The sequence below is a fragment of the Vanellus vanellus genome (genome assembly GCF_965231255.1).
Source record: "Vanellus vanellus genome assembly, chromosome: 5".
NCBI lineage: Eukaryota > Metazoa > Chordata > Aves > Charadriiformes > Charadriidae > Vanellus > Vanellus vanellus.
In genome coordinates, this window is record NC_138910.1 from 57,816,328 (window position 1) to 57,840,983 (window position 24,656).

Consider the following 24,656-nt stretch of genomic DNA (forward strand, 5'->3'; position numbering starts at 1 on the left):
CAGTTTTTTCCATGGTAGTTTTAAAACTATTTCTTCACCATTTCCATAAAGTATTTCTCTTCATTAAAAGAAAAATAAAATTCTTTCCTGCACTTCGGTAATTGGTTTCAATTAAAAAAAAATAATTCTACAATGAAATCAGTAATGGTGAAGTTTTCTGGGTGTATTTATAAGGCTACATGATTATTTTTTTTCTTAATAGTATAAGTACTATGCCAGAATAGTGTACAGAGTTACAGAAAAATTCACTGACTTCAGTATGCTTAAGATTAAGCTTTTAAGACAAATTTGATATTTGAAAAACTTTTTCTTTATAATTTGGTGTTGTATTTTTTTATCACGTATGAGTTTAGAATTGTATGTATCAGCTCTGATCATTTCTCTGCCAGTAGCCAAAAATCCATCTACATTTCAGGTCATTGCACATCATGCAGCTGATGTTAATGTGATTTGTCATTGCAAAAATATAACTGCCTGCACCTCTTGTGGTTCTGAAAACTGTCATATGACTGTTTAAAAATTTTGTTAAATGTTATAAACATAACTGTTTGACTTGAAGTTACTAATGCAAATTTCACTGCAACTGGTTGTACTGTATTACAGTGTGTTTATACCTTTTTTTTTCATTGCTTTAGCTTCCCTGCTTTTCCATATGTGCTGCTGGAGTTCATTTTGATACTTGCAATATCATGACTTCAAGTCTCAAATGAATTCTTCAGTCAGATTGCATATGTAGGGTACAATTAGATGTGTGAAAGCATTAAATAAAACTGCATTGATCTGACAATCTTACCTGTTCATGTGGGAAAATTATAATGTTGATCTACAAAGACTGTAGATGTATTTCTCCAGTGTTATTTCTGCTAATTAGCTCAATACGCAGAGGTTACAGTGCACTGATGCTTACTATTAATTTACAATTCACTGTTATATAAAAATGAGAATGTTAAAGTAATTTATGAAATCTGATAAATTGATCCTTTTTTTCTTTGCTTTTTGCTTTTATTCTTTTTTCCTACTGCTTCCTCTGAAGTCTCCTACCAAATGGTTTTGGAAACTGGTTCCTGTAAGTTTGCCCAACTGCTTCACTTTGATCAACTAGCTTATTTTGGGAATGGCTTTGTCCATGTCATGCTGGTCTAATCATTCATTTCATTTATCTCTACAAGATAATTTGATAAGAGATTGCTCTGCAAAGGTGTGCATAATACAGAACCTTGTTTTGCAGTGTAATTGTGCAGCATAAGTGCAAGATATAATGCTGGAAAAGGAATTACTTTTCAAGCAGTCAAGTTCTCTGTGGGTTTGAATAAGGCAGTGCTACCTGTTATTAACTAATGTCAAATGATCAGTTTTTTTGCAAACTACTTTTGATAAGCTTTCAGTAAACATATGCTATTTGATATTGACTCTCTTTTAAAAAGAGACTTGCAGAAATAGTTTGATTGTTGATGCTACATGGAATATGAAATTCGCTGATTTAACAATATCCAATCTTTACACCATTTGTCTAGAATTCCCTAATTTTTCAGTTGATTTAAGGCTGCTGTTAATCTCTCCCCACACAAAGTAACCCAAAGCAGTCTACTTTAAGTGAGACTATAATTTCACTAAAAGCAATAAAAAGTAACTGTTCAGGTCTGCAATAATAATAAAGTTTGTTTTCTCTCTGCTGTGTCATTACTTTCCTCTGTCATATAGTAATTCACCCATGACATGCATTCAGATTGTTTATTCTACCACAGGTTTGGCTGAGAACAAAATGGTCAGCTGCTTAGGTATATGCAGCATTGCATGTTTCTGGTCTGAATTCCAAAGAAATAGTTCTCATCTATCTTTGATCTAAGGATTACCAAATAACTGATCTAGCAGTCCCTCAGATATTTGTTGCTGTAACTAGTAAAAGATTGTTCAGACATTGCAAAGAGAATTAAAAATAACAAGGCAGTTGCATGTAGGTAGATGGGCAATTTTTCTATAATGCTGTTACAGTTGGGACACGCACAAATACACTGCTCTTCACAGTATAGTCCTTTAATTTTGTTTTGGAATTAAGATAGCATCATTAAATGGAGAGGATAATAAAAAAAAAAAAAAGGCTGTCTGTTCAGAAATTTAAGCACATTATATGTTTTTTGTCTCATTTCTACAAAATAAGGTGGCTACTTCAAAGCAGATTCAGAATATGGTTTTGTTCTATTTTTGCCTAAGGTGTTAGTTTACTAATGATTCTCTTCCATTGCATAAAAATGATATTAAAATATAAAATAGTCTGTTGAAAGGCTAACTCTGATTTGTCTACCAGCTGTCCAACTTGAACTAGTGATATTGCTGTTATCCCACCTTGTTGGTTTAGCAGACATACAGTTGAAACCCAAGTGCTACCGATAGTATAGAAGAAAGGCAGTGGCTTAAGCTGCTCTAACGGTTCAACTAGACTTCTGACCTCTTTCCTTACACGGAGCAAGTGTTTCATAGTGAGATGGATATTCCTGAGAATACAGGAAACTGAAAACTTACTCTGAGAAGTAAATTGTTAAGGTGTTATCTACTATATGGTTAATGCATAAGAGCGTTCATTATTTACAATTAACTCAGAATACAGATGAGCACTTATGACAGAGTAGCTGGTGTGCTGTTGGTTCATCTTTAGCTGACCATGTTGATATGCAAATGTCTCGACTATCCCGAGGCTTGTTTAAGTGGAATAAGCTCAAAGATGCTAAATCAGGCTGGTTTAGGATCTCAGAAACAAGGTGCCTGTATTAGCATTTATGTTTAAATTAGCATGAGAGCTTTGTAAAAAATGTAGAAGATGATATTTTGCATTATTGCATCCATATTTATTAGCAAACATTGCAACTGATGAGAAGAGTTTCTTCAAATGGAACTTTATTAAAAATGCAGTGCAATTACCAGTGTCTCTTATTTTTCAGTATCATTTCTTTTATCTTTTCAACAAAATTGAAACACGATGCTTGTTATACCCTAATGGACCTAGCATATCAGGTTATATAAGTTTATTTTTCCTGAAGTAACGTGCCTGGTGTGCTCCCTACAATGAATTAAGTCTTCTTTCTAGGTCCACTTTAATGATATGACACAGTTTCCAGCATCTGCAGGCACTGTTCATAAAGCCAGTGAAGGCATCATTAAAGTGGCAGTAGACTTTTTCACAGGATTTACTGTGCAAGACCACTGTATTATCAATTTCAAACATTTTTGAACACTTCATTAAAAAGATGGTATTTAAAAGAGTATATGTTACACAGGGCTTGTTGGACTGTGATGTTAGAGTCCGTCTGTATCCTGTATCTTTTATCATTATTTCATAATTAAATTGTAATATTTTGTAGACTTAATTTCAGTCATTTTGAGGGGGAAGTACATGGACATATTAACATGGCATTTGAAACTTAGAGATTTTCATCAGAGTGGGTCATTGGATTGCCATAGAGCAGAAAAGAACGAACTTTCACTGCAAGCATAATTGGCTTATTTCATTAGAAATAGTAGGAAGTATCACTAAAATGGGGAAAGAATATTAATAATGCATGAAACACTAACATGATTTTGTTTGGTGTTAGTGAATATTTCCCATAGCATGCAAAAATGGCATTTTCATTTTTATACAGCGCATTTGACACATAAATACCAGTACATTTCAAGTATGAAATAAAGACTAACTCTCAGTGGGTTTCTAAATATCAATTGGTTAAAGATGTCTGATTAGACATGTACTTCTGGACCAGCTAGAAGACACTGACATTCACTAAAGATAATCCCATGTGATCCTTGACAGAAATCCAGTGACAGTAAGTATAGCCTTCAGGGTTAGTCTGTGGTTCCACAGACTCTTTTTGCCAGCAAAGCTAGCTTAAACAATTCCCACCCCACCCATAAAACCTCCAGCCCTGCCCACTCATTCACTGCAGGAACAAGGGAGAAGAGAGATGATATAGCTGGATGAATGGTCTTACCACGCAGCCCCATCAGCAATTAATTGCTCCAGCACAGCCAAAAGGTGGAGAGTAGGAGGCAGGAACTGTCAGCTTCAGTTTTGCTGGGAAGAGGAACATCCACAAAGGCTTCGGAGTCCCTACAGGGAGACTTCCAGTTGAGTGTGTATAGATGAATGAAGATAGCGTAAAATTAACTCGGAAACACTCTTGGCATCATAAGTAGTTCCATAGTATGAATAGAAACGTAATCCTTCAATACTGTTTTACAAATAAGTCTTAGTAAATAATATTAACAAATTACAATCTGTATCGCTTTCTTCCACCTCCATTTGTTTTCCCAGGAAGAAGTGAAAAGAAACTAAGAATGATGAATACCATTTTTTTAAGTACCCCCCCCCTTTCCTTCCACCAAAAAAGAAGCCCATGAACAATATATTCTCTGCAGATAAATGCTATCTTGGTATTCTGAACTAATGATCTCTTTATACATAGAGTTGTTTTTTAAAATGTTTCCTTTTTATAAAGGGACCGTGGGCTATATATGACCGTGGGCCACTGCAAGGTCATAACACTTGACCATTAATGCTTCTCTGTGTTTACAACATGCTAGTATTTAAAAGGGAGTTGATCAAATGCATAATCCCTTGTTTCTGAATTTGTCATTAAGTCAGTTATATGAATGAGATTTTGGGCAAGATTCTTACATGTGTTAACTTCACAGAGTCATTTGACTTGCCAGTAACCTGAAGTTGTATCAGTTAAGGATTTGTCTCATTGTGTTTACACGCAGACCATTTCTGATTGTATAACAATGAGTGTTGAATGTTAATTAAGGTATATGATGTTATTTAATTCAGTGTGCTAGACAGATAATAAAAATATGGTAGTTTTGAAGGAAAGGGTCAGTATTAGCATTGTAGATTCCTTTTCTCTTAGATATTATTTATGCCATTCAAAATGGGGCATAACATGAATACTTTTAAGAAATTTAATACTGAGAATATTCAGCTATTTATTGAATACTGCTTTTCCACTATCAGAGTGTAAAACATACAGTATGAATCTGTTTCTTCAAATGTTTCAGAGTCTTTGTCTTTCTAAATTTCTTCATTCTATATTGTAGGCTCGTTACAGGAAGGAGCAGACATTGCTTAAGCAGTTGCCCTGCATTCCATTGGTGGAGAATCTGCTGAAAGATGGTACAGATGGTTGTGCTTTAGCAGCCCTGATCCACTTCTACTGTCCGGATATCGTTAAACTGGAGGGTATGTCTAATGTGTCTCTCAGCTTGTAAACATACGTCCATAAAAGTTGAAATGTCTGTGTTTGATAACTATGTGAAGGAAGGTGCTTAAATACGATATACAAGAGGCATCATTTGTGTGGTGAGTTTAATACTAACCTTGTGCCTATTTATTTTTACATTTAAATAAGAACATATCACACTAATATAAACATACAAAGATATATTATTACAGATCTGACTGTGGCAACACATTTGCCTTTGTGTTATGAAACTTGAAACCACCTGGAAAAGTCTTATTCTTGAAGCTGCATAAATGCTTTCTTGTGAGTCTGAGCAGTTATAGATATAAAACGTGGAAGAGGTTAGAGTTAGTCAAGCTCTGCATACCTGCACTGCATGGCAAGTAGCTGCTCTGTGTTGTGGGCTTTTAGTTCACCTGATAGTTAGCTGTATCATTTATAGACTAAACAAAAATATATAGCGTAGAATGTGTTCTGTAATAGCAATTGTCTGTGATGATGAGCAGCTTCATCTTGTTCTTTTGCTCAGTGGCCTGGTAAAGTCATATCTTCCTCTTGGCAACAAAGAGGCTCATGTAGTTGTAAAATGTCTTGGCAGCTAACACCCATCATTCGCTGCCTGTGTTCTGTCCACAATACCTTTGATGTCGTGGGAACACTTACACAGAAGCATCCTGAGAAATCCAGGAATACGAACAAGGGTATAAAGACTGCTAAGGACTGAAATTTGGAATTCATCTGCACAATCACTTTATAGAAAGCTTCCAGCACAGTAGGTGCCGAAGATGAAAGACTAAGATGCATGCATTCACCATTCTTCTTCAGCTTGTGAATTTCAAAAAAGACAATTTTCAATTTACATAAATTTTGCAGCCAAATACATACTATTGTATGCAATTAGGGAAGAGCGAAAACTTGAGTAGTGTTGAATGGGGGTAACACCTGGTTCCTTCTTACTGTTTTAGCATGGCTGAAAATACGGACAGTCTGCAAGATCTTGTATACCTTGCTGGACCACATATATATATATACCACCAGATTCCTCCAGCATCTGACTTTAAATAAGACAAGGCACATGTCATCTTTGGAACTTTAGTTTTAATGTTCTTGTTAGGTGTCCTGACATCATCTTCCCTAAAGATATATGAATGTATGTGTCGTTGTCTCAGAAGTAAATTCAAAAGTACTCTGAAGCGACTAGAAGCACTTTAAAAGACTTTGCCCATCTGCTCTGTATTTAAATATCATTTTTGATGCATGTTAAGTTCACTACGATTTGGTTCTGTATTGGAACTGAGGAAGGCAGGTAACAAAAATGCACATGGAAACATGCTTAAAAATGCATTAACAAAAAAGAAAAAATATTCACCTGGAGTTCTCTGTAGTCTGAAATAATTGTTTCTTCTCATTAAGACTTTATTTAACTTTCAAATCTAGGTTTCCTTCAAGGAATACAGGACTAGAAAGGGCTCCCTATGTCAGTAAGTCAAGAAATTGGCTACTGTATGAAATTATATAATCCCTTTCATGAACTTACCATATTCTATTTTAAAACTGTCTAGCACTTTGAAATCTATACTCTTCTTACCCACTGTTGCAGTGCTCCATTTTTTTGCATGGTTTTAAATCTTATTCTTGTTTTCTACCTAAATGTGCTTGTAGCCTGTCTACGTGCCTTTGCTGTTTTTCCATCAGTGCCCTTTGGCTTGAATAGCTTCTCCTAATCTGGTGTCTACCTTTTTGAAATATTTTCTTTTTCTTGTTTTGCCGGACTACTGAACTAAGCCTTTTCAGTCTTCCCTTCTGAAGTGGAATTCCATTCTCATTCTTATCCTCAATAGTCTTCCTCTGCAACTAGTCCAGTTTTGGTTCATCTTTTTTGAATATGGATGGTTGTAATTGTACACAGAAATCCAGACTGGCATCTTGTTTCTGCTTCTCTGTTACTGCTGGAAATAAATTTTCCAATACATTTTAGCATTATGTTTGCTTTTTTTCATAGCTGCATGATGCTGAAAGCCCTTTACATTGGCTAATAAATGATACCTTCCTACACTGTATCACTTTCAAGCAGTGAATCACAATAGAATTTTATTAGATACAAATGCATGACTTCATGTTTTGCATTACTAAATTTAACCCCATTTCAGGCAGTTTAGTTAAATATTTTTTTCCATTGATCATAATCTATGGTGTTGGGATCATGGAATATGTCTGATTCCATCAGGATGGGAATCCTTGTCCTGCAAGCATCAAAGTAGATTCATTGTCTGAAGAAACCTTTTATCCTAAAGAATTTAAAACTGTTATGTGGAGCTCTGTCATACATTGTTGCTTTAGGAATAAAATCTGGTGCATGCTCTGGAAGTATATTTAATTTTCTTTTATTCAGTCCTCCTTTTTACAAGGACTGGTGTTTTTTTTAGGAAGTTATTATTGCTACTTAATTTTCCAAGAAGTAGTCATAAAAAGAGAATGGGAGGTTAGCTGAGCATGAATAGTGTTCAGAGAATACTGTATAACTACACACTAGACTGTTGTTCCCTGCTACCACTTCTTTGTCATTAAATAGCACTTTCAAACAGAGAGTGATAATTCATATATCAAAGACTTCATATCCTTGTAAAATCTCATAACAAGCATCTAAATCCACAAAAACAAATACATAAGACTAAACTGGTACTGTTCTTGGGGGAAGATTCAGGGTTAATGGTATTAAAATGTACTTTCGGGTCCCTATGCAAGGAAAATGAACTAGTATGTATGGAGAAATGGAGAACTTTGTGAAAAAGTATACATTTCCTACTGCCATTGCTGTAGAGAAAATCTAATTGAAAAAATGTATATTAGTGATTCAATATGGCAAGTGATTAAAAAGGCAAAGCAGAAAAAAGATATACCTGTCAAAAGTGAAAAAACACAATTCGGGTTTAGAAAAATGTCTGAAGATATAAAACTGCAAAGATAAAATGTAGAGTTGTCATTTCTTAAGTTTCTGAAATAGAAAAATAAAAGCCTTCTGGGGAAAAAAAAATCAAGTCTGAATTTATCCAGAAAATGCTCCAGAATCCAGCAAAGCAAAAAGCACTTTTTGGCAAATCTGTAACTATATCTAATATTTGCTTCTATTCTTCCTTTTTAGATATTTGTTTGAAAGAGACAATGTCTCTGGCTGACAGCCTGTATAATCTGCAATTGATTCAAGAATTTTGTCAGGAATACCTTAACCAGTGTTGCCATTTCAGTCTTGAGGATATGCTCTATGCAGCTTCTTCAATAAAGGTAAAAAAAAAAAAACAAAAAACAAACAAAAAAAACCCCGAAACCATAAAAATGCAAGCAGCATCCACAGGACTGTTTTGATAATGATATATTTAGTATTTTTTGGTCTGCTGCTATACGGCTGTATGAAAAAGCATGTCACATCTCTTGTGGTATAGCATGCAACACACAAATTTCAGCAGCATGTAAAACCACCTTCTTCTGGCAGGTATGTTGTTCTAGTAACTTCAAAGTTTTTTAAGAAAGCACTTGTGAAAGTATCTATAAAAACATTGATTTTATGTGAAACTATTTCACACTTCACCTTCTTTCTTATTAATCATTAATTAAAGTATGTTATCTGTGATATTTCTGTTAAAAAGTACTAGTGATCTGCGTTAGTTTTTATTAAGACTTTTGCAAAAGGAAAAAATATTGAAGAGTTGTTTATGGAATTATTACTCACTATTCTGTGTACACAATAATTTTTGGGGGGTTAACCTTAAAGCTTTTTCACTTTTGTGAAAGTATGAACTTCTGAGTTAATTTCATTGAAACATGTAACGTGTTTATGCCCAGAACAAAAGCAGGAACAAAATTTCAACAAATGCAATTAAGTGTTTTCAGTCATTCTAAGATTCTGCTCTTTCTAAAAGAAGAAAAGAAAAAAAGTTTTGCTTATTCTATCATTTCTTAAGCCTGTGTGGAAAGACAAGGAGTAATCAAACTATTTCTTGCCTAATTGTAGCTTTAATTTTTCATTCTTGTGTTTCTCTTTTACTTTCTTCCATTTAAAACTTCTTTGGTTAAGATTCTTGTTGGCCTGCCTTTAGGGAATGAAATATTATTTTTATGGAGTCAGCATATCCATTGCAGATGGGATGTAATTGGTTTCTAAATATCTGGGTCATTTCACTGCTTTTATGATCTTTACAGCAGTCTCACAAGCTGAGTCACAGAGGCCAGAGCCTGAATACAGCTTTGTTGTCTCCGGTAGGGTTGAACCCAATCCTTTTCAAATAAATAATGAGCTGCCAGGGTGAGTAAGGGCAGTAGGACCAGGTCCCATAAGTCTAGACTGCTTAGCTGTTGCTGTTTTATTTTGTGTATGCAAAGTTGCACAGTGACTGCTTTCAATCAGCTTTTGGTGTTTTTAAATTTCAGGTACAGTGATCTGTCTACCTACTTGTAAAAAGCCTGCTGCATTGCAGTCCCTCTTGCCTGTAGTTTCCCAACATATGGTCCTACAACCATATTCAATCATCTTGAGTAGGACTCCTTCACTGCATTTTGATTGTTTCTCTCTGCTTACAGATACGTGGAATAAATGGAATGCATTATTCTTCAGTTTAATTTGTGACAATAATACCATTTTTTATAGTACTGGTTTGAATTCTTTCTCAAGGCAGTATGCACTATGAAGCTTCAATTTAAAAAAAAAAAAAAGTAACTATATTAAATATTTTGTCAATATCCCAATGCATCAGACTTTACACTTCTAAAATGCTACAGACTCGGTAATTTTGCTGTTTCTGAACACTGTTTTTAGAGGGGATTTAGATTTCTTTCAAAGATTTAGTGTATTTCTAGAACCGAGAAGGCCCTTCTGTGATCATGTTTTTACAAGTTGCTGTGGTGTGGATACTTATTTAGATGTAAATGCTACAAAGAAAGGCTGCCAAGTTTTTCTTCTAAAACTTGGCACGGAAACTTTGGCTAGTGCTATAAACTCTGTTTTTCCAGTGTTAAGAAGTAATTTGCTTTCAAAATAAATTCATAGTTAAAGGAGCTCTTTCTTAGTTTTCCAGTGCATCTGATTAGAATAAGTTTTAATGAATGTACATATTCTCCAAAGAATTTTATTGTCACTTTGAAAAAACTTGTATTGTAAACAGCTATTTTAAATATTGCATATTGAATTAAACTAGTTAGTAGAAGTCACCTTTATCTCAGTTTACAAAATTTATATAGTACCAAGTTTTAGGATTTATAGAAGCATGTGCCTTTGTTTCAGGTGTCTTTGTTAATCAGCAAAACCTTCTATTTGTTTTCAGGGTGACTCATACTGTACAGTAGGTGGCACTATGCTTTTGATTACAAGTCTGTTATATGCATAGTGATGACAGAAGAAATAAAAAGAACCAAACTGCTGATATGTTACTGGAAAAAGCCTCAAGAAAAAAATTACAGCCGAGTTTTTGGAATGACAATGCTGTGCATTGTGTGGTCCTAGAAATTACACTAGGTATCCTGACTTCATGCTAGTCCTTGAGAAAGAAGAGAGCAAAATCTCTTTCTTTTAAGTGATCAAGTACAAAGTGCATACCTTACATTCTTTACTGGACGCACTGCGCTGTCCTGTTATGTTAAATCAAGGTAGGTTGTAGACAGTATATGATACAGAAATTTAGTACAGGACTTGACCAAGGTGATTGTGCCCTCTTTTTGCTTTCCCATCAAAATCCGCAGAAACAAAGATTCATTTAAAACTTCACTTAACTATCCAGAGTATTTGATATAGGCCCTCAGATTTTGCAGCAGATGAAACCATTTGCTTAGTTCTGGTTTAGCACAGAGGGGAAATAGGCTTTGTCTGGCTTTCTAGACAGCTTTAATGTGTCATAATCAAATGAAGCAGAAAGTAAGTTTCATTGCTCCTCACTTGCCCATTTCTCCTCCTCTAAGAAAAATATGTTTGTGAAGTTCTTCATGAGATGTTTACTAAGGCAGGGCTATTGATATTAAAGAAAAAAATATTTGAATACATTCCATGGATGCTTGAGGCGCTACCAAGGGACCATACTGGTTCCTGGTGGTTTTCCTTTGAGACAGGCAAACACAAGTAGAGAGAGATTACATAAAAATAATGACAGTATTTTCTGAATCCTCCCTGCATGTTTAACAAGAGGAAAGAATAGAAAACCTTGGATCTCTCTTCAGTTGTGCAAATTGCTTTTTTGTCCTGATCCTCCCTCTTCCCTTCTCCTGTAAGTAGTTTTATCCTGAGACAGGATTAATTTTTTTTTTTTTTTAAATATCTTGTTCTTCACTTGTATTTGAGAAAATACACAGAACTGAAAGGTCTGTTTTATTGTTTCTTGACACACACATGTTCTCCCTATACAAAGAGCAAGTTTGTAGAAATGGAAGAACTTGCATGAAGTGCCATCACAGGAAGCGCGAACCACCCTGCAGAACAGTAAAGACTTCTATATTGCTTTGGCCAAACAGTTGGTTAGCACTGCAGTGTGATAGTCAGTATGTAGCATTTGTGGCTTGAATAAAGGTCTTATGGAATGTATAATTCCTGAAAGGATGTTCTGTGGGACATATATGGTCCCTGAATAGAAAGAAAAAAAATGTCTTACATGTTCCATTTGTCATGTGAGATATGTTTTGAAAGTATTTCTAAAAGAGATCTTTGGTCATATTTGGTTATATTCTTGATATTTTTAGATCATTCACTGCCAGTTTATTCTAACAGGACCATAGGATTCAGACCTAAGAACAAGTCATTTATGAGGTTAACTGGCAGAGGGTACTGACAGACAGCTTGAATCATTTGATGTTTACCATGATTTGAGAGCTCATGTAGGAACTTGGCATTGAATCACTTGATACACAGTTAATTATTGTCTTTTGTAAGTGCTCTTTTATCTGAGCCTTCAAAAATGTGTAGGGTTTTGTTGTTTTTTTTTTAAATAGTGATCCTAAACTTGTGCTACTGATTTAATCTGCATGTACGGCTGTACATTCCCTTTTCATTGATAAAGGATTGACTCAGGGCAGGACACAGATCGCAACCAATATTAGAACCCTTTTTATTGATTCAACTGCTATTATTAATAGAATGAATAGAATAGGATGACCTGCTCATTAATAGAATAGAATGCTTCTATTAACAGAATAGAAGTGGGGGGTCATACTGGCCCACAACTGGCTTGTGGGAAGGTGTCCAGAAAGTCTCTCAAGGGGTCATTTGTCTCTTTAAGTGTGTATATACATATAAACGCGTACTTTTTGTCTGGGTGTAACAGCTACTGTCCTCGTGGGTGTGGTTAGGGTTATACAACTAGTTGTTGACATCAGCATGTGCTGATGGCCTTGTACAAATCTAGCTGAGTCCTGCTGTTCCGAGTGTGTGGGTTCTTGGGTATTCAACAGGGCCACAAGTCTCTGCAGCCTCTCGGTTCTTGGGAGTCTTTCGCGTGCTGCCCATCAGCACAGATGCTTCCTCCCTTTGGCTGCTGTTTTCTGATAACTGTAGAATCTGATCACCCAAACTCATGCAGAAGGCACATTTTTTTTCAGAATGAGAGCTTTCTGAATGTGAATTGAAGCAAATCTGAGAGAGGATTGCTGTCTCTTGTCTGTGGAGGGTGTTCCTCTGACTTAAATGTGGGCCGGACTCTAAACTGTGCAGAATCACAACCAAGCACATGGAATAGGTACCTTATTTTTGCGCTTAGTTACTAACCAGGGCAGACAGAACAAACATTGCCACTGTGAAGCACCCAGTAAGCCAGATGAAGAGGCTGGTTCCAGAACTTCCTTTTTTCTTTTTTGTTCTATTGCTAAATTGAACAGGAGAATATAATATCTAAAGGATTACTGTAGTTTGTTTTATACTAAAAATATTTATTGCTCTTGAAGTTTTGAAGGCTTGCACTTTCTTACGTAATGTTGATGGTGACCTTGCAGACAACGTCAGCAGAAGCTATAATCAGCACCACATCCTCCGAGATGTGAAAAATAGCGTTCAAATACATCACATAGATAAATCCTAGAAATTAGGGGCTAATACGATGTCCACAAGTGTTGTCCAGCTTTCCCTCCAATCTCAATGAAAAAAGTCACTGCCAGTCAGGCTGCTAACCTGAGCCTGAATTTGCAGTAGAAGCACGCATATGGACTCCTGAGGGACCTGGGAGAGCAGCTGGCTGTGCTTGGTGAGGCAGTTAGGTACGTATGGTGGGAGTCGGTCCAGGGGTTTGATTCCCATCTGGCTAGTTTAAAAGGATTCGGGATCAGAAGTGAAAAGGAAGCTTCAACCAGGGAACAGTTCTTTAAAAGAAGATTTCTCTCCTGAGAAGGGACCAAATGTTCCTGACATTATTTAAAGGGAAGCAGTGTCGTCTGCTTTCACTGATGTTAATCAGCCAGTTTTCCCACTTCTTTGTTCTGGTCTGAAACAAGGCATGCTGCAGTTTTCAACCTGAGTTGTTGTGGCATTTATTAACTTGTGGCAGGAGATAGGACAAACTGGTATTGCATGGATCATGCACAGAACTGTAATTTGGCCTTCTCCCGAGAGTTTGAAACACGCCAATTTTCTTCAGTCTTGACGCATTTATGTTGGCACTTTTATAACATATAAACTATGGATTTGCATTTGAAGTAACCTACTTTCCTGGCCTACTGAACAGAGGTTTTAATGTGCATCATGATATAAATTTTACAGTGTATTTTTATGCTCATTTTGAGAAAATTGCTAAAAGCATCTATGGCAGCTTTTGCATTCCATTTTAGTGGATACAAGCCTGATTACAAATTATTTGTGTATATGACCTTGTAGTTATTATTCTATAAATATGCAAATCTAAACCATAAATATTAGAAGGATATAATTTATTTTAAGTGGCAAGGTTGGACATGCTATTTCTGTTAGCTAATTTGATTTAAAAATTAATCATGGTTTTAAAATTGTGGAGGAGGAATAGAGATATTAAAGAAAATAACATCTTTTTTTGTATAAAATTTTATAAAACAAGCTATCTTGTCTCCCTTTGATACAGAAGCAAGTAATGTCTTTAGATTTCATACTCAGAATACTGGATTTTTTTTTTCAAAAGACAATCCTCCAAAATCTGTTAAAACAGAAGGATTTTTACTGTACAGTGCCAGAAGATGCAATAGATAAAATGTAACCAGTAGTACAGCTGACTACATACAACTAATGAACAATCTGCAAATATCAAATGGAAAAAAGGAAATCAGAATGTTTAGCAAATAAAAGCATCTATGAAGCTGCAAGTCCGCCATCTGCTGTTCAGTGGTTTTGAGCCAGTCTGAACTGCTCAGAGCTTAGTTATATTTTAGTACTATTAAAATACTGCTGAATATTTTGAAATGCTTCTGAATATTTTTGTGTATAAGTGCATGTGATAATCATGTGATGAGCTATTAGAACTTTTGTCAGCATAATCAAAGCAAAATCTGTGGAAATAATATCTACATTCTTTCTAGCCCTGGGTAGCAGGATTACTACAGACCCAAAGTTAGTTTTTCCAAAAAATTAAGTTACTTATCATCAGTCTTCCTCTTTGATCATTATTATTAACATCCTTTTCTGACTAAAAATAACCTGTGAGAAAATGTGCTTTCCATCATGATGTTTCACCATCAAACATCTAAAGTAGCCTCAGTTCTAAGCAGGCTGTGCAGCCAACAGTTTTGGTTTTACTTCAGTAAATACTGCTTTGGAAAAACAAGCTGTCTTGCAGTAGCTCAGGACTGTGTAGGAGATACTCTCAAGAGCAATATCGGAGTCCTTCATAAAATATACACACTATTAAATGTAACATTTTAACATAAACATAAGAAATTGGAGTATTTAAATACAATATTATTTCATTATTTCATATACAAGACAAAGTTATGATTAGAACATTTTATAATTTGTAATAAAAAAACAAGTTAATGGAAAATTTGAGGGGAAGTAAGGGGAAGGGGAATATTAAGAGAAAAATTGTAGAAATTGTAATATTTAGAAATTGTAGTATTAAAAAATCATGTTTTTTCTGAGAAATACATCTGATTTTTTTTTTTATTGGTGCATATTGCTTCTTAATGAAATCAGTGTGTGATACCAAAAGTCTATGCTTAGCATTTTCTTTGAATGGAAAAGATTTTGCTATGAACTTTTCCTCATTCAGTTCTGTTGTGCTGAATAAGCAGAGATGGGGTTTTTCCTAGTCTATTTATAGCTTGTATGTAATAACTACGGCAACATCTGGCCGATCCCTTCACCGTATACTAAAGCGTATGGGCATCTTTCAGTCTAAGAGTATCCCTTTGCTGGAATAAAGGCTTATCTACATTAGAAATATTCAGGATAAATAAATCTGAATCAAAAGTGTCAAATAGATATTTAAAACTATATTTTCAAATTTACTAATACAGAATTGAATACAAAGCAGTTTTCTTCTCTTTGCTACTGGATCACAGAAAGCTTCATCTTTCTGCTTAGATTTTCCTGCTGTAGCTGGTGGATTGGCAACAGAAGGCTTACAGACTTTGCAGCCATATATGCCTGAATCAACCAGAAAATTTTTTAATGGGACAAATAAAAAGTTAAAATAGAGGCCATGTACCACTGGTTTTACTTTCTCAGAATTTGTCTGATTTTTTTGTTAAAGAACTGACAGGTAAATCATTTGCTGTACTCTTGTAACTGCAATTTGTTAGCTGATATTTAATATCCCTGATTCCTCTAAAATCCTTCAGAGAAGAAATAACATATATGTTGAATATGTAGGTCTCTTGCCTACAGAGTTGGGTGAAATTGAATGAGAAAACTATTTTTAAGTTTAAACTCATTCTTAAAGACTATGTGCGCTTATTTAAGGTGCCCAAATGCAATTCTTAATCTGCAGCAAGGTTTTCTTGGAGACAAAGGCAGGCCTTATTGCTAACAAAGGGCTGAAAATCAGAACGATGTCCTATGTTCTGCTAACGAGAATGTTTCATGTGTATAAAGATTGCTCTATTAATATCTATAATGGCAAAGTCTATACTGAAAATCATCTTCAGTCATATAAATGATGTAGAAGCCAACTCTATTCTAAAAAAAAACAAAATAACAGCTGTCCTTGATCAAACCAAAGGTCCACCTGGCACCATATCCCGTTTCCCACAACAGTTTGGCAATGGCAGAAGCCAAAGCAAGTAGAGAATACCAGGGCAAGCCACGCTTTTTCTTGTGAATAGGTTTGAGAATTCTGTCCCATACCATGTAACATTATGTACTCAACTAACAGCCTTTATTTATAAGCAGATTTTTCCCTATATTTGTTTGAAAGAAAGAAAAGGTGGGGCGGAAATAGGTAATTGTCTGCTTTTTTACTAAATCAGCTCTGATTTCTTTGTGTTACCTCAAAACTCAGAAGATACATTGCTTTCCTTTGAAACTCTTCTCTGAAGCAAATAAATTCCACACATTCCCTGAGATACTATTTTCACTTCATTTCATTCTCAAAGATAAATAGAAAGAAAGATACCGTCTGATAGTTCACAGAATCACAGAATCACAGAATTATCAGAGTTGGAAGGGACCTCTAGAGATCATCTAGTCCAACTCTCCTGCTAAAGCAGGATTGCCTAGAGCACATTACTCAGGACTGCATCCAGGCGGGTCTTGAAAATCTCCAGGGAAGGGGACTCCACAACCTCCCTGGGCAGCCTGTGCCAGTGCTCTGTCACCCTCACCGTAAAGAACTGTTTCCGTGTATTTGAACGGAACTTCCTGTGTTCTAACTTGTGCCCATTGCCCCTCGTCCTGTCACTTGGAACCAATGAAAAGAGCCTGGCTCCATCCTTCTTCAACCCACCCTTTAGATACTTGTATGCCATAATAAGGTCTCCCCTCAGCCTTCTCTTCTCCAGGCTAAAGAGTCCCAGCTCTCTCAGCCTTTCCTCATAAGGGAGGTGCTCCAAGCCCTTAATCATCTTAGTTGCCCTTCGCTGGACTCGCTCCAGCAGTTCCCTGTCCCTCTTGAACTGGGGAGCCCAAAACTGGACACAGTATTCCAGTTGTGGCCTCACCAGTGCCGAGTAGAGGGGGAGAATGACCTCCCTCGACCTACTGGCCACACTCTTCCCTATGCAGCCCAGGATTCCATTGGCCTTTTTGGCGACAAGGGCACATTGCTGGGCCATGGATAATTTACTGTCTACCACAACCCCCAGATCCTTCTCCTCCAAGCTATCTCCCAGCAGGTCAGCCCCTAACCTGTACTGGTGCCTAGCATTCTTCCTCCCCAGGTGCAGGACCTTGCACTTGGTTTTGTTGAACCTCATTAGGTTCTTCTCTGCCCAGCTCTCCAGCCTGTCCAGGTCACGCTGGATGGCAGCACAGCCCTCTGGGGTGTCAGCCACCCCACCCAGTTTGGTATCATCAGCAAACTTGCTGAGGATACACTCTGTCCCCTCATCCAGGTCATTAATGAATATATTAAACAAAATAGGACCAAGTATTGACCCCTGGGGTTCAGTGTAAAAATGTTAATTTTCTCAAGTACAGAAAGTTTTATAGGACCAAAATTTAAGAAAGCTTTATTTTTAAAAAAATGTCACATGGAAATATATTTCTGGGTTTCAGTATTAGTTTATAAGTTGCAAGTGCTCTTGATCGTCTTGTTAGTTTGTAGAAATTAAACCAATAAGTTTTTTAATTTATATTTTTCCATTTAAGCTGTGTGAAATGTTAAATGAAAATAGCATAAAATGGAGAAAATAGACCAGGTATTTGAAATTATTCAGTGTTAACGACATGAAAAAAGGGACTAAGTACACTTGCCTTTGTAAGTATTGTTAGCTAGATATTATTGGGTTTTATTTCAGAAAGATTTTCTTTTTTTAAACAAACTGTTCTAAAAAGTTGTTTAATTATGGTTTCCCAGTTTCATGTGTAAGTAGAGGTTTGTATTTACCTTTTCAGACTTCATAAGGCTGGTGACACAAGTCTGTCCACATGCTTGACCCAGCTCAGGCCTGGATGCTCGTTAATCTCATTCAGTTGATATTTCTAGATATGAAGTAGCACTGAACCATATGGATGTAGCAGCTTAGGTCTGTGATCATTTGGTCTCTAAACTCATCGGCCTTCACAGTCATCAAGACTTCTGGTCTTTTGGCACTCCTTATTATATACTTTTGCAGCAGAAACCGCTGCTACTGCTTCTGCCTTTTTTTTCTATTGATTTGTTGTTGTTGCATTTCATGTCACCAGTTGTTTCTTCCTTTTCACCTGTTTTTCTCCTTGTGTTAAATCTGATGGCTACCACACTTCTGTGTTTCATAGCTGTGTAATGGAAAAATACAGTAGGGAGATATCAGCAACATATTAAGTGTGCATAAATCTTTGGAGAGAAAACCTTTCTCTTGTTCTAACCTGCATTGAACAAACGCTGTTGCTGGGTTTTGTTTTGCATTAAAGACTTGTAAATTTGGGTAGATCTCCACAAATGTGGCAAAAAGCCATGTATTTGACACAAAAGCCTAAATCAGAATCAAAGTTCCTGCCCTAAAACTAAGGGCTACCAGCGTTTTTCATGTTAAAAAGCTCTGAAAATTTTATTGCCTAGCCTTGCAAAACAATGAGCTTTTCACTACTCTTTTTTATGGAAATGGCTAATGTGTTTGACAAGCATCTTTTTCCAGCTATCCTGTAGCTCTCTGCCCTGCCTGCAAGACATCAGGCCTGAGCATATGCTGATTATGAAACATTTCAACCCAAACAGTTACAATCTGGTCAAGTTATGCATCTTAGATAGTTGGTGCTACAGATTGGTCTTACTGATCTCATTTTCTAAGAAATCAGTAGAGAAGAGATTGTAAACTGGATGAAATGCAGAGGCATATCCCAAATGCTGCTTAATCTAGTTATTTGCAGGCTTGTATTCTAACACAAATTTCTTTTTTTTTCTTTTTTTTTTCTTTTTTTTTTCTTTTTTTTTAATAGAGCAACTACATGGTGTTCATGGCAGAATTGTTCTGGTGGTTTGAAGTGGTGAAGCCATCATTTGTACAACCTCGTGTTGTTGTGCGTCCCCAAGGTAATTATATTAAGGATTGGTTTCAGCATGCATGTTTTTAATATGTGTGTGTACAGATTGCCATTGTGTTCACAAATACAGTGAATATTTTCGTTAACAGGATTTGGTGGTGTACAACCCCCTTAAAGAAGGAGCAAAGTACTCTTTCCTTGTGTTAATCTTCTTCTCATCTCATAAATCATAATTAGATTTTGTTGTCTATTACCAAAAACTCATTTAAATTGTTGTGGTATAATCACTTGCAAATTTTCCTGACCTAAACAAGCCTAGAATCCGTTTATGCCCATGCAGGGATTACAAACATAATAAGGAGCCAAGAATAGAATTTAGCCTGAAGAGCTTGTATTGCTGAGAAGATACCAAGAAAAAGGAATATAAATCTGGGAAAAGTGGACAGATATTTAATTGTAAAATTGCATTTTTTACCTAAGTGCAAAGGCACAGTCTTCTCTCAGTAAATTCTCAAATTTAAAAATCCACCTCTCGGGTAGATCTTGAGATCTGATAATGAGTACAGAGTCATGGTAACTTAAACATTCATACATTACTGCTGTGATTGTCTCTCCAAGAGCTAGGAAGAGATTTTCATTGTGTGGCTTTTGTACCTTTTTTTAATTTATATGCTTTATAGTACACACAAATCAGATTTAAATCTTTTAAATATTGCTAACTGATTTAGGATATGATCAGAATACTGTTTTCTAGCTGAAAAGTCCATCTAAGGGTTTTGGGAAAAATGTTTTTATCAGAAGAATATCTTCTGGAGGAAGAATATTTGTTTTTGCTAAAAAGATTGTTTCCTTTTAATATTGTGGCTCTTTAATTTTTTTTTTCTTTATTGTTTTTCCCTTGCCTTTTATAGTTGTTTTTGTCGTTCTCCATTCCCTTAATTAGTACCAATATGGGAACTTTGGAAGACGTAAAGCTGAAAGGAAGTGGCTGGGTTTTAATCTAAATGATGGAACCAATGAAAATCCTTAAATTCTTTGGAAATCATTACTTCAGATAGCTTTTCTACTATGGATTTTAACTAAATACTAAACTATAATAACTTGAGCCTTGTTCTTCCTGGCAGCTGAACCTGCAAAAGATGCAGCTTCTGCTCGGGGCTTGAATGCTAACAGAAGAAATTACGTGGATGGCCCATCTGGTTCTGACTTCGTAGCCAGGTAATGTCAGAGAATCACTAGTACGGTTTCACAATCTTCTCCTTTCTATTCAAAATCAAACACAGGGGAGTTTTATTTAGTTTGTTGCCTTTTTGCAATGCTCAATGATTTGAGTTACCAAATATAATCTGTAGAATTTTGTGGAAGATCCCATAGTTCCAGCTATTTCCTCCACTGCCCCATTGCACGGCAGGCAACATGTTTGTGTTTGTACAGTTTATGTTTGGCACTTGGACAGCATGCTGTTGTCTTACCAATTTCCAAAACAACCCTTATGATTCAGCAGAGAAGTGTCATATGGCCTCCCTGTCATCTTTAATTTTGTGTGGTGCTGCTGACCAAGTCTGCTCTGAAAAAGCTATTTTTCAAGAATTCACAGCAAATCTTCCAAAAACGGTGAAGAAAGTAAACTAAGATAACAGCAAGAAAACCACTGAGTGATGGTTTTAGTTTGGTCTGATTATGTTATTTAAGTACCATGAAGGTCAAACAGCTAAAAATAATTACTTATGTTATGATGAACTTGCTTGTGTTATGATGAACTTCCCAAGTCTTGTAAGCATCAAGAATGGAAAGCTAACAGCTTTATTAAATATGTTTTGCATTATTTGTATTTTTTGTAAATACATGTGAAACATTATTTTTAGTGTCACTGTTACAAATTTGGAAGCAATATAAAAACATCCTGTTTCCCTTGTATTCTCATATATTTGATAAGAGGCAGAAATTGCTCGTTAGGTCTTTTTAATCTTTCTTTTTACAGGGTAAAGAAAGCCTTCCAGTGGTCTGATCTGAACATAGTGGATGAGGGGTAGCATAGCATCATTTATAATTTGAGGGCAAAGGTTTATTGATTGTGTCTGAATTGACAGAAAGGAGAAGGATAAAATTAGCATTTTAATTGTATATTCAGCAAACTGTTGGTTGCCAACCCATCTAATCCTGTACAGCCTTTTCTGTTGGTTTTGGATGTGACTTTCAGGAGTGGGGGTGTTTGGTTGATTTTGGGGTGTGTGTGGGTTTTTTTTAGTATTTAGGAATCTACGCTGACTTTAATCAAGGAGTAATATTTCTTACTATCATTAAATGCTGTGATTCTGAATCTTTTTTCCTGTGTGTATCTGAAGTGTTTCCCTTGTAGACAATGAAGTTATTTTAGCGTAAACTGAGCATATAGCCAGGAGAACAAGAAACAGTAGTTTTGAACGTATATTTTGGAACAGGGATTCCTAAGGCCATTTGCACCTTGCAAAGCCACTGCTAGCAGTCCAACAAAGGGCTTGTAACTATGACTGTCCTACAGAACAAAGAAAGGTTAGCAGTAAAAATCACTATTTGTATGTGGCTTCCAAACTGATGTCCCCCTTTTAGAGCCTTTCATGAACAAAACTTCAGTGACTTATCTTTTAGAAGTTCTGTGAAGATAGTAAATCATATGTCAGTTACACTTAAAACCAAATTAAACTAAAGAAACAGAGTTCTGTGCCATACTTACTCTTGTGCTTGTAGTGATCACTGTGGAGATTTTCTTTAAAGAAAGTTAGTAGATGAATACTGGACAACACAAGAGAAGTCTATCTGTAGCCTTGACTGTGTCAACAAAACAAAAAAATACCAAACAAAAAAAAACCCACAGCTGAAGCCCTTAACTGTGCATTGATCCCTGCTGTGACAAATTCTGTCAGTAACATAGTATCTTTTTCATCCAAATAAATCTACTTTTTCTCTAAATGTGTACATTTTGGCTGTGCAGATGGTTTTGGCTTCTACACTGAAGAGGACTGATTGGAAGTTTTATGATAAGCATCTGAATTCAGTTCATAAACACTTACAAAAGCTTTTATGTTTCTTAGTGCCATTACCATTCCAAATTTAACTATCAAGTCTGTAAGTTGCCACTGTGTTTTGCAATATTGCTTATGTTTCCTGAGACATGTTCAGAGATAGAGTAAAAATCATTGTAAACCCCTTATGGGCAGTGGATTGCATATTGTACTAGCTCATCACAACACTGTTTTAGTGGCTCTACAAGTGATGGATATGGTTTTGTGTTGGAGTATTATGAAAGCAATCCATGAATAATAGAAAGAGCTATATCTTTCCTTATAAACCAGTGTACTTCATCCAACTTGATGATACTTCACTGCATTGTAAGACCAAGGAGGGGCCTAAGAAGTTATCTGAGATGGTAGGAATCTAACACACAGGCTGCAGGTTCCCTGGCAGAACAGACCTGACTGCAGGATGCTGTGGTCCTGACCTTCCTCCTTGCCCCGACTGCACATTCTTGCCCCCTCGAGTGCTTCACGTTGTCATTTCAATGCACAAAGACAGAAAACTAAACCAGTCGGGAAAAGTGAATTTTTTTCTGTTGGCTTAGCTTGTTGAAATGACTCAGAGGATTGGATGGAGAGCCAGATTCAGCGCAGAGGAGGGAGTGGGACTGTGGCAGCAAGCAGTTACAATGTCTGAGGTTGCCATGGAATCACAGTCATGGTGCCAAAATCAGTCTTTTCTTGAAAGAAAATGAAGCGCATTGATTTTCTTTGTGGTAGCAAATTTTCATAGGCGGCTGGATGAAATTTTGAAAGTATGCTTTTCTTTTAAGATAATTTATAGAGATTATATCTATAATTTTTAAATTTTCAAAGAAATCTCAAATGCTATTTAAAACAGATGTTTCATGTAGCTATTAATACAAAAATACAATAATGTATGAGAACCTATTTTGAATAATTTAATATATACATATGGAAGATGCTTTTGTAAATTGTAAACCAGCAATATTTTTCTTAAATCGAGGTGTATATCCTTTCCACAGATACTGTTTAGAAACATTTCTACAGCATACTGTAAAACTATAAAAGCACTAAACATATTTTGAAAATTACTGATTGAAAGAAGGGAGTTTGGGAGTCTGCTCTTCAGATCAATGAATAAAATTCAAAACATGAAAGGATTTAATCCAGCGTGGTTTTGAAGTCTGGCTTATTTAGAAGTGTTTTACATACAAATGCATGTGTCTTAATGCGTGTGTCTTTGTTCTGATGCTGAAGACGCACCTTGACCAAAACACTGAATTATGTTAATCCTATTCTGGATTAACACAGCTCCAGTCTATTACAGACTTTCTCTGTGAACCAAACAAAGGTATCTGTTCTAAGCAGAAACGGAGGAAATCTTTGTAATTACTGTATTAGTAATGAATATATTTTTTGTGTTTACAAAGTCACGTCTGTCACAAAATCTCCTTTATCTGCTTCTAGTGCATATTGCGGTCCAGACACAAAGTAGAAGCTTCAGATTAAGGAACTGAAAAGAGATGCATGAAAAGTATGTGGTATTAGCTGTAGCCACTCAGTTTTGAGGCAGTAGGAATTGCCTTTGTTGATGCTTATGTTTGGGTTTTTTCCTAAAATCAAATATAAAAATGAAGACCAACTAATAATAACATTTACATGAAATAAATCAGGAGACAAGTATGTTAACAAAACTAATGACGCTCTGTGGCCATCTGTATAGGAGAAATACCTTTTTGAATTTTTGACTTAACGAGTTACCTGTATTAGGTCCAGTTAAAGGTTATAACAGCATTCTCTTTTTAGTTAATAAATTAATATTTCAAGAACAGAATTACACCTCACTTTCTTCCCTGTCACAAAAAATCAATCTGCTTTTGTGTTGGCCCAGGACATGAGGTCTGGTTGCCCTTTTGTAATGTGGCTTTTGATATATTACTTCTAAGTTAATGTTGCTTGCTTTGTAGATTGGAAAGTCCAGCTTATACGCCATCTCCCCAACTGCATACACCCCAGCAGCCTTATTCATCTGTTCCAGGTAACAATTTACAAATGGGTGGAAGAGGCAATGAGACAAGGTGTCATCTTCTGAGTAAATTGCTATCTTGCTTATATTTAGTGACACATTATTTATGCAGAAATTACTGGGAGAGCTTTACATGAAAGGCTAATGGATGAGTTCTGTAATTTGTAAAATGTATAAATGGGAAGTTTGGTTTTGTATCTCTTATATTGTATATTTTTTTTAATTTGACTTCTGTTTATGCGGAATATGGCTTACAGCAAGTATTTGTAGTATATTTCAGTAGTATTTGTAGTATATTTTACTCAATAGTAAATTCTTTCAGGGATGAGGGGTATAAT

General features: G+C 35.8%; 1 protein-coding gene across 1 annotated transcript in view; it reads left to right on the top strand.

The window, feature by feature from the left end:
• Positions 1-24,656, top strand: part of CAMSAP2 (calmodulin regulated spectrin associated protein family member 2) — a 94,636-nt gene that overhangs the window by 55,435 nt on the left and 14,545 nt on the right. Inside the window, exons 5-10 of the mRNA XM_082484042.1 lie at positions 1,034-1,066; positions 5,086-5,227; positions 8,371-8,510; positions 19,231-19,324; positions 20,400-20,493; positions 24,260-24,330. Of these exons, the coding sequence (XP_082340168.1) occupies positions 1,034-1,066; positions 5,086-5,227; positions 8,371-8,510; positions 19,231-19,324; positions 20,400-20,493; positions 24,260-24,330 (574 nt within the window). The remainder of the gene's footprint in view (positions 1-1,033; positions 1,067-5,085; positions 5,228-8,370; positions 8,511-19,230; positions 19,325-20,399; positions 20,494-24,259; positions 24,331-24,656) is intronic.